Source organism: Channa argus, chromosome 13 (genome assembly GCF_033026475.1).
Source record: "Channa argus isolate prfri chromosome 13, Channa argus male v1.0, whole genome shotgun sequence".
Classification (NCBI taxonomy): domain Eukaryota; kingdom Metazoa; phylum Chordata; class Actinopteri; order Anabantiformes; family Channidae; genus Channa; species Channa argus.
The window spans coordinates 6,600,069-6,610,499 of record NC_090209.1 but is presented as its reverse complement, the minus strand read 5'-3'; the positions used below and the strand labels follow the sequence as shown (position 1 = coordinate 6,610,499).

Genomic DNA, 10,431 nt, shown 5'->3' with positions numbered 1-10,431 from the left:
CGGTAAACAGTGGCTGTGGTGGACTATTACCTCCAACGTGATGGATGGGTTTTGTAACAGTGAGGCAGACAAACACTGAGACTGTTTTTCTAGTTCACAAAAAGCCCTGTCAGGAGGATCTTGGCGTCTAATGGAAAATGTGATGGGAGAGGTAGACATTTATCCCTGTAGGCAAACCAAAGGCTTTAGATGAATCCTGGGCCCTGAGACACATCAGTCATGTCAATTCAAGAGGTAAAATATTGTCCCCTCGAGGAAAACCCAACCCATTATTGGAGCCACTAATTTTCCTTCCTTCAGCATATTGATAAATTGAAGAGTGTTTGAACATGTTTGCTACAGAAAATCCAGGGCATCACCGTGCACTACCATGACCTTGTCAGAGAAAATAAAGGTATGGCGTTTAACAGAGCTGTTTGCTTGATTTTCAACCGCAGCTCCTCTCACAGGACTTAACAAGTCTTGTAATTGTTTTCTTAATAGTCTGAAAAACGTAAATATCAAAACAAGATAAGTTTGGGTGACATCATGAACGTCACACATCAGTTATTGTCAAAGGGGAGCACATTTTTGCAAACATCTTTAAAAGGAAGCGCGCATACGTGGACAACATTCCAGCTGCAGCCTGCTCATCTCGAACTGTACTGAAAGTGAGGTGATTGCGGTTTTTTTTGTTGTTGTTGTTGTTGTTTTTTAAATAAGAGAACACTGTATAGACATACTGTAGCTGCAGCTTCCTTGAGACGAAGCACCGTCTGCAGTCAAACAAAAATGCCACGTGTCCACGGGGCCAGCCAGCCACCATCTGCCTTGAAGACGAGACTGGCACTCTCCTTCACTATAAAATGCAGCTGGGAGATTCAACAGCTGCTGAAGAAGAGCTCTTTCCAAATAACAGGGTCTGTGCGTGTGCATGTGCATGTGCGTGTGTGTCAGAGAGGGAAGGAGTTATTGTACATGGAAAGGAGGATAGTGCGGATGCGAGGCAGATGAGTGACAGGATGGTCCTTATGTGTTAAAAGGTAAAACTGTCACCACTCTTAAAAAGCCTTTGGTAATAGCTAGTTAATGATTAAGTGTCCTTTTGTTCAGAAAACTAAAACGTTTTGTTTTGAGTTTGTGTGACTTCAGCTCCATATTAACTTCTTTGACACACACTGCTTGTTGGGAAAAAGTATGTCATGCTGAAAAAAGTGCAAAAACATTGCATGTTTCTCTCTTGCTGGAAGATAAATTTGTATGCCAACATACATGTATCCCGTATGTGTGTGCGCGTGGGTGTGTGTAGACACAGATGCACAAACACACATCGTGCTCGGCTACTTGAATTAAAATCGAATTGATTTCTCTTATCGCTCTCTCTCCACACCTTTTTCTTTCTCTTTCTCCTTGTGCACATCCTTCAGACACCAGACTCCAGGTGAATTTCAATGGCTAAGACTTGAAGGTAACGCGAGCGCTGCAATCTGTTCACTCTGTCAAGTGGTAGTATGTGAAGGTGTGTGTGTGTGTGCAGTGTGATTGTTGGGGGGTAGGCTTATTCATCTGTCTGGTGTGATCATGGCTATCTGTAACGGGGCCTAGGCGTGAGTATGCACTCTGTGATCTCCCAGATAAGACTCATCCATCTGCTGTGTGTATCTGTCAGGGCCCAGGCAGCTCCGCTTATCACTGCACTCATCCATTTCCCTCAGTCATACTCACTCTATTCTCTCCCCCCCCCCCGTCCCTCTCTGGTTTCCCCCTCCTCTGCACAGTTCAAATGCTGTGCCTCATCTTGATTAGCTGAAGAGCAGACAATCACGCATGCATGAACCACGGTGCTGAAAAGCTGCAGATACTGTATGTATGTGACTTGCAGCTTCGTGGGAATACGTAAGCCGCAGGGTGCATAAAGAATGCAAGCTTTCATAAGCGAGCCTGCAAGCATATACACATATGCGCACACACACACGCACAGACACACACCCAGGTAGTTGGTATTCCGAGGCCCTACCTTGACCTCTCAGGTTACCCACCATAGATGAGCTTCAGAGTGCAGCACAAGCCCTTCTCTTGTACACTTAACAGCAGAAAATGTCATTCCCAACATCAATCACACACATGAAAAATGTGCTGTTGCACGTTCTTTCTGCAGTCGACAGTGAAACAGTTTGAGTAGCAGATTCTGGTGAACTACTTCTGAAACTTGATAGCATGAAGCCGCATGACAAGATGATTTGTGTACAGTAGCAACATCAGCTCAGCTCAGGGGGGAGTGTAGTTTACACTGGAGAATCCATTGAGGCTTTAGCCACCCTACACATAACAAAGGCTTCACAGACAACCCTCAGACCACAAAGCAGCCCCCGCGGATGGCTTTGTTGTCCCAGCAATCTGTACTTAGTTTGTCACAATCAATATTGTAGGAACCAAAGCTATTATTAATTCATAGTCATGAAAACATGTTGTGCTCAGAGGTACATGGAATAAAGCTGCTACAAAGAGGAGACAAACACCGCGTTTCACATGGGATCATTTCACAGGGTATAATGTGTTTCCATCATCTGTATTAATAGTATAGGCCCATCCTAGATTACATGCCCTGGGTGCTGCTGGGTCCACAGCAGGACAGGTTTTTGCTAGTGGAATATTTATAGCTGTGCATTAAAAGTGGAATCAAAGGGTTTAAGTGTACCATTGCAACACCGCTGCTGCTCCTTTGTCTGGGCCTGTCCAAAAATGTCTTGCCCAGGGCTATTTGCAGTACTACATTCAAAATGTCAGTGATATCACACATGGCTGTCATATCAAAGATGGAGTACATTAAAGAACAGCTGTATCTCAGCAGGGCTTGTTTGATTATTCTCATCAAGAGGAACATACAGAAGCCAAGCATATCAGACAGACAGGTGACTTTTGTGTGCACGTCACATGTCACATGCACATCATTAGGAGTTCTCAGGATTTGAGCCACTTGAGTATTTATCATTTGCACTGACATCTTATATGCTGCCAAAGCAAAGCATTATGTGACACAGTTTTAACACAAAACCTACATTGACACCTTCAGCCTAACAGGAGATTTGGCAACACTGCCATCTCGTGGTCGTGTTGAGGACAATTGTTGGCTCTGAAGAACAAGCTCTGGGAAACTGAACTGTGACTGGCCGGACACATACAGGATTTTGATAATAACCCAATTATTTATATTTTCTAACAAATGTTTCCAGGCCATCTGAATTTGTTTTATTATTCAAAGCATTTATTAATAAAATATATTTCTCATTACTCAAAAAAAAACCAAACAAAAGCAAATCAGATATATATATTTTTTTAAGTTATTGGAAAAAAATGTAGGCTTCTTCTTTTCTTCTGTACATGTAAAGCACAACAAGCAGCAAGCTTAAACAATTTCCAATTTTATTAGGTCTGAGTCAAAAGGTGAACACTGATCTTTAAGCAAAGAAAATAAACCAAAGCGACAAACAAGTAGGTATCTTTTAACTACAGGGTCCTATAAAACACATCACACAAAATATAACTTTCTGATCATATTTATGAAAAAACTCCAGATTATTTGATAAATTTATCCATGAATTCAACATGTGTACTGTCTTATACAAAAGACAATGATGAAGTATTATTTACACTTTCATTGCTAAGAAAAGTAAGCAAATATTAATTTTGTTACAGTGCATCTCATAATGTGGTTGTGAATTTATTGACATCTATTGACACTGTGCACTGCAAATGATTTCCTCCACGCAGATCTGCAAGTAATTTATTCCCCCAGTCTTACAACTCATGCTCACGGGCATGCCATGATGTGTGCGATGTGATGCGTGTAGAAAAACAATATAATAAATACCATCTTGTTAAAAAGAAGTTACAATTTAAAAACACAACTCTTAACACACATGAAATAAAAATAAATGGTTTAGAACAAAAATTCCAATTAATTTACCGATTAAAGAAAAAAAACCAAACAAAAAAAAAAAAAAAAAAAAAAAAAACTCTGCTACTTATTGTAGGAGTGGGTTACGATGCAAAAATCCACAACACTGGTCAAACTACGCAATGATTTTAAATGTTAGAGGTGGTTTACAGATTGTTAACAGGGGTGGATGTTGGTGTGTAACAAGACAAGACGGGAGAGGACGGAAATAACAGGTAGTATATTAAAACAATACTTGTTCCTATTTACTACAGTAGAGTACACGTTTCCTTATACACAGCCAATGACAACCAGAGTGTGTAAAATGTCTGAGAATCTGTAAGGTTCTTTCAGTAAAACTGCCAACATGATCATCCCTGAGAACAAATTTTGGTTCAGTACTCAGTGCACCCAAAAAGTACTATCATTACATCGAATTTCACTAATGACACATTTGTCTACTCACACGTGTGTCTTTGACTGATTGCTAATAATGCCACTAATAAGGGTTTTAGTGTCACATGTTTGAAGAATCTGCAAATCTACAAAATTTAACACCAGCACGTAGTGGCTATTTAAATCTGACCTACATGTTTGTAGGCTGTTGTATGAGGTCCTTCATTAAATAGAAGAACACTACTCTTATGAAGAGAGAGAGGAAAAATAAATTTGCAAAATGTGAATCAGAGTTCATCATAATACACAGCGCTGAGTGTATAAAATAGAGGGGAAACAGGCTGCCTTGGCTTTTTTTTTTTATTATTACTGTTAACCCTGATTTTAAAATGATTCCATGTATTTTAGGTATAAAAAAACCAAAAACTGATATTTTGTGCATAAGAATGTTTAACATCAGGAAGAAGGATTCCATGTTTGCTCTGGTACTCCGCATCAATCTCAGCATCCTCTTTGTAATTTTGGCCTCTGGTCCCTCAAGGATTCGTTCTTCAGCTTTTACCTCATCATCTTCTTCACTGTGGCTTAGGCCTCCTCCTCCTCCTCCTCCTCCTCCTCCTCTTCCTGGTCACTGTCATCAGAGCCTACAGAACACGACAGCTATGTTTTAAAGGGATAGTTCAATTTACTCAACTAGATGTCAAATGTTACAAAACAGGATCACCCGAAACTAAAATATCTAATAAACTAGCCCCACATAGGTTAACACTGCCATTGACTGTTTTTGTGATAGTGGTAAATTAGCAACACTACTTTTAAGAGTTTTGTCTTACCGTCAATCACAATTTCTCCACCATCCTCCTCCTCCTCTGGGCTCTCATCTGAGGAGGAAATATTTTCTGTCTATTCAGTTTAGCCTGCATTACTCACAGTTACATTTCAGCTACAACACAAGCCAGCCAATGTGATGCTAAGAAGCCCTGTGCCTCTCATCACTGTGGGATTTCACACACAAAACCATTTTTACAACAGCTATTGGCCAATATCCTTTGTAAATGAAATAATCCATAATCAGCTTAACAAAAATACAAATATATCTCCATAAAATTGAATTCAAAATCTGTATAACTGTGTATAAATAACTGTGCACTTTAACCAACCAGCCGTTCTTACCAGTGAGTTTTACTCTAGTACTGACCTGGACTTGCCCCCCTTTCCTCTGCATCCGCATCCTCCTCCTCCTCTTCTTCTTCTTCTTCTTCTTCTTCTTCCTCTGCATCCTCCTCTTCTTCCTCCCTACTGTTTGTTTGTTCTGCTTCACCGGTCTCCTCACCAGGCTCGTCATCCGAGTCAGAGATTACGACACACTCATCTCCATTACCATTGTTGGTTGCTCTGGCCCCACTTCCACTACACATAAACACACAGTAAACACAAACATTGTTCAGTATGCATCCCACCTGGTCTCACAAAAAAAGAAAATATGAAAACTCTTAAAGTTTACACAAAACTGTATTCCAAGGCCATGGGACTGCGAATATTTCTAGAATGTTCTAATAACTGGTTTGTCCACTGTATTCACAATGAGTCAACAGCTGTGAAAACATGGTGGTTGTACCTGCCGTTCTCCCTTGGTTCCCAGAGCGGAGTGAGGTAGTATCTCAGAGGGTCTCTGTACAGGTCGTCCTTAAGTATCTGAATAAGAAACAAATTTCATCACATATTATGCAAATATGTTTAAACACACTCTCCAAGTGTTTTTCTAGGCCAAACACAATCTTACACGCACAAATTATATATCGATATAATTATCTAAAAAATATTTAATGTACAAGTACAAATGTTCTTATTATTTTTTTATTTATTTTTCAAGGGGGATGCAAATGCAACAATAATGCAAATTGTTTTTAATGGCACAAATCTTTTTATGGCACAAACCTTATAATGTAATGCAGTAATGCGGTTCTGTGATAACCTGTTGCCTCACATTTGCAGGGCTTAACAGTGTAAGCGATTAGGTGCTAGGAGTTCCGACTGAGTCTCTGCATTCAATTTGCACTCAAACTAAGCAATCAATTGAGGGCCCTAATATATATTTGATTTTAATAAATAATAAATAATAAATAATAAAATGTGTGACTAGAGAACAACCGTTTTAAAAGTGGGTGACTCTTCAAAAGTTGACAGTGTTAAAGGAAACTTTGGACATTTTCTAAATTAATTGTATTTTCAACAATCCCAACACGGACACTAAAATCGACAAGGATTTGCCTCTACTCATGAGTAATGTGCGTAAGTCTGGAGCCTGGTTTAGCTCTTTCGTCCGTGCCATAGACCTCCACTGGTGTCCAAATCTAATCTCACATACATGCAAAGCAGAGTCTTGTGTACTTCTGACTGCTCAAAACAAGATGTGGATTTGAAGCCTTTGGGGAAGTATTTGGTTATACTGTGTTGCCATTATGGTGAAAACATCTCGGTATGAAGGTGCTGCCCTCTGTACCTTTGCTACATCATCTTGTCCGGGGTTGCTGTGGTCACTGAACCAGCTGAAAAAGCTTTGATAGACCCCGCGTGATGACTTCCTGGGTTCGCTGTGGCCTGTCAGGTTCTGTCCACGATGCCACAGGATGGGGTTTGAGAAAGACATTGGAGATCCTGAAAACATGAGCAGCCAGGGTTAAATAGTGATCCAGAAAATATACCTACGTGTGGATTTCAGGTTGCCTCAAAATCTAGTCAAAATGCATCTTTAGATGTTGAGTACTCAGTTTCAGAAATGAAACCGTGAATGTCTTGGAAGACCTCATTATATTAAATGCACTGTTCACAAAATACCAAGCACTGACTGCAAGGCAGTGAAAAAGCCCTGTCATACGATATCTTAAACCTTGAGGTGTTATGTAAAATTGCATTATATTGAAATGCACTGTATTGAGTGGTTGAAATATTTTCCCTCAGTCTACATTTACAAAGGGAGCAGAACAATTAATATACTAACTAGATTCTATTTTTTGCTACTTGTACTTTGTGGCTGCATTGTTTGAAGATTGTGGGTGTGAAGTTAATGTTAGTTTTCTGGGAATTTACTCCCCTCACTTTCTAACACGTTTACATAGTTGTTCCAGGAAATGTGTTGCTATTTTTTTCAAACTGTTAAATATGACTTAATGTTCTTTTGTAAAAATTATTTGTTTTGAATGGATTTGCCTTCTTCTTGCACATAATTAAAAAATGTGTACATGTGAAATTAGCCCATTATCCTCTACAGAGACTACATTTATAGTGAAAGGTGCAAACTCTGAATGTAGTAGCATTAAGCAATCATTAAAAATTAAATATCTTAACTTAATCAACACATTAATTTTTACCTCCCATCCCAAGATGCAGCTCCTTCATGATAATGATGTTCTGGAAGTATGGGTTCCGTCTGAAGTGGAAGCGGATCCTGTAGCCTAATTTGTTGTTCTTGAAAGACTCGATCTGAGAAAGTCACAAGAAATAACTTTTTTTACTACCAGGCTTATGCATTATTAGATGGATTTTTGTAAGGACCCTAACATTTCCTACCTCAAGATCAGTCATGTAGCTAAGAGCATCTTCATCAGTCTCATCGATGTGAGCGGAGAGATGAGGATGGTTCAAAAGCTGGCACATCAATGTTAAAAAAAACATATCAAACATATTTAAATTTTAAATACCAAACACAACATCGATTCAGGACAGAGGGATTTTCCTTTTCAAGGATACAGCTGTCACCCAGAAGCCAGGGATAGTTTTTGTAATGGAGCTGCGTTGATCCAGATGTGGCCGTCGCTGACGACTAATCTTCAGGTCCAGTCGTTGATGAAGCCGGGCGCTTTTTTTCTCAAGAGCTTCAAGTCTCATCTGTACCTGTGCCAGAAGAGCAACTGACTGTCTCATCTCAGGGGCCATCTTAACCGACACAATGGCACACTCTCCGTCATCATTGTCCTCATTGTCTGATAGGAAAGATGAACTTGGAGTGGATGAAGATCCAGATATGGACTCATCACCTTCATCTGCTTCAGGTCCATCGTCTGCATCTTCTCTGTCTGTACTATGTACAGACGTGGAGCTGTCTGCTGCAGCTGCCTGCGTTTTAGAGCCCACTCTCGAGGACTGATGGCCCCCACGTTGTTTGGTTTTGCTCCCGTGTTTCACCTGTTTGGCCTTTTCAGATGAGCATTGAGTCTCTTGACTGCCTTCCCCATCTCGTCCTGTGAGACTGGCAAGTGCTTCAGCCGCTGCTATGGCTGCGGAGTCAGACTGGTCCAAAGGAGCTGAGGGACGCTGCACTGTAACTGTTGTCCTCTCTTTAGCTTCTTTTATGTCAGTAAATCCAGGTGCATCTGAAGACTGTGGATTTTCAGTGCGACTGGCGTGACGGCCGTCAGCAGTGGAGCTCTTGACAGGCAGCGTACCGGTGCCGCCTGAACCCTGTTCTGTCTGGACACCAGATGCTTCTTTTACTGTATCTTTTGGCTTGCCCTTGCTTCCAGCTGCTTGTTTACTGTCAGCTTCACTGTTCTGGCAACTTTCCAAAGTAAACCTCGCTTCATTTGAAGCATCACTTACTTTTAGGGACTTGCGGGGGATCGTTGTGTTTTCATCCTGGTCGGGTGATGGACTCCGTTTCCTCGAGGCAGAGTCAGCGGACTGGTTGCAGTCCGTCAGTTCACTCATGCTAGCTAACGTTAGCTAGCCAAATAGCTAACAAGCTCAACCTCAACTAAAACTAACGTTAATGCGATTGCTTGCTCCAGTGAACTAGATACTTACATAAAAGTTGCTCTTTCAATACTTGCAGCGAAACGTAACCTACATTCTCAACGAAGCAAGAACAGGAAGCTGCACTTGTCGTTATTTATCTGCGGCCTTGCGCAACGTATAATTAGCAGGCTATTGCTAACATACGTTAGCATGCGTTATCCAATTCGCGTGCCCTCGTACTCGCCGCACAGCATTTTCACGAATAATAATCCAAAAAGCATAAGTCAAGCCACACACTAAGACCTCCCTGTGGCACACCACCTTTAACTCCAATCTGCGTTGTTTATGTAAGTTTATGATTGCATTATCTGTTAGCTTACTGTCTTTGCGCCGACGTGAGAGAAAAACAATCCTCTCATTGGCTACAGCGCACCGCGCTAAAACCTATCCGCCAATCATTTACAAGGGTGTGTTTACACGGTAATATATGTGTAACAGTGGTTTAACTGCGCAGCGAGCAAGTGCAGCAGGAAACCATAACGCCAAAATATGTAGATATTCTTTTTATATTCGCACGACGAGACTAAACTAGACTGTAAGTTGCATGTATTTAACACTGCACCATAACTTTTCGTGTGGTTACTGCGTTGTTTGGCACGCGATATTAAAGTGCAGGAAATTTGTCATCAATCACACTCATGGTTCACGACCTCAACCGTCACAACACATATAAACAAGGACTTTTATGTGAGCTATTGTGCGAATTCAATAAAAGCAGCCGACGTGAACTCAGAACAGTAGCCAGGGCGATGGTTACGACAGCATGTGTTTATTCCCACGAATGATGTTGGAGGAGCACAACTAGTCTATAAATATCCTTCCATAAACTCGTACAGCTTGTTTCCAGTTCTCAGTCCTCTCTAGGTTTTATTTAAGTACGTCCTTGTCCTCAGAAGAGGACACATTTTGGTAAGAATGGCTTCATTCAAATGTCACATTATGGCCAATGCTCAGATGAATTAACAAACAAAGTGGGCTACTGCACGCCAAAGCTTTTATCGAATAAAGCTTTCATCAGTCGAATAAATATTCAGAAGGACACTTTTTCTTTAATTGTCATTTGTTTTTCCATGTGCACAGTATTTAAATGTTGCACTATCATACGCACGACATCAATTCAATGAATGCCCTGTAATTTTCCAGTTTGCAGGATCTTTTGCAGTCTCATGATGAAATAGATGCATCCCGAACTGACACCCCCTAATGGCGTCTGTAGTGGTCTGTGGGCTATAGTCTACTGTCGCCGTTTATATATAGTTGTATTTATTTTTTTTTTTTTGCCTTCCTAATACTGGAATGTGGGCGATAATATTTCTTTAAAAACA

At 40.7% G+C, this 10,431-nt stretch overlaps 1 protein-coding gene across 3 annotated transcripts; it reads right to left on the bottom strand.

The window, feature by feature from the left end:
• Positions 1-3,385: 3,385 nt before the first annotated feature.
• On the bottom strand, positions 3,386-10,319 carry tspy (testis specific protein Y-linked). 3 transcript variants are annotated; one of them, XM_067525811.1, is made up of 8 exons: positions 8,063-10,319; positions 7,883-7,960; positions 7,684-7,795; positions 6,816-6,970; positions 5,931-6,007; positions 5,511-5,722; positions 5,146-5,193; positions 3,386-4,956 (listed from the first exon to the last, which is right to left on the bottom strand). In XM_067525811.1, exons 1-8 carry the CDS (start codon positions 9,017-9,019, stop codon positions 4,898-4,900), a joined length of 1,698 nt encoding a protein of 565 aa, XP_067381912.1. In that variant the 5' UTR covers positions 9,020-10,319; the 3' UTR covers positions 3,386-4,897. The 3 variants fall into 3 exon arrangements, with proteins under 3 accessions (XP_067381912.1, XP_067381911.1, XP_067381913.1); XM_067525810.1 differs by having other exon boundaries at positions 3,386-5,193; XM_067525812.1 differs by lacking the exon at positions 5,146-5,193.
• Positions 10,320-10,431: the final 112 nt, after the last annotated feature.

Bases quoted from the DNA above. Each gene is read 5' to 3' on its own strand.
- tspy (XM_067525810.1), bottom strand. From the start codon at position 9,019: ATGAGTGAACTGACGGACTGCAACCAGTCCGCTGACTCTGCCTCGAGG. The intron at 7,796-7,882 runs GTAGGAAATGTT...TGACTTTCTCAG, and splicing joins GCTACATGACTGATCTTGAG to ATCGAGTCTTTCAAGAACAA. The intron at 6,008-6,815 runs GTACAGAGGGCA...TTTCTTATTCAG, and splicing joins GACAAGATGATGTAGCAAAG to ATACTTAAGGACGACCTGTA.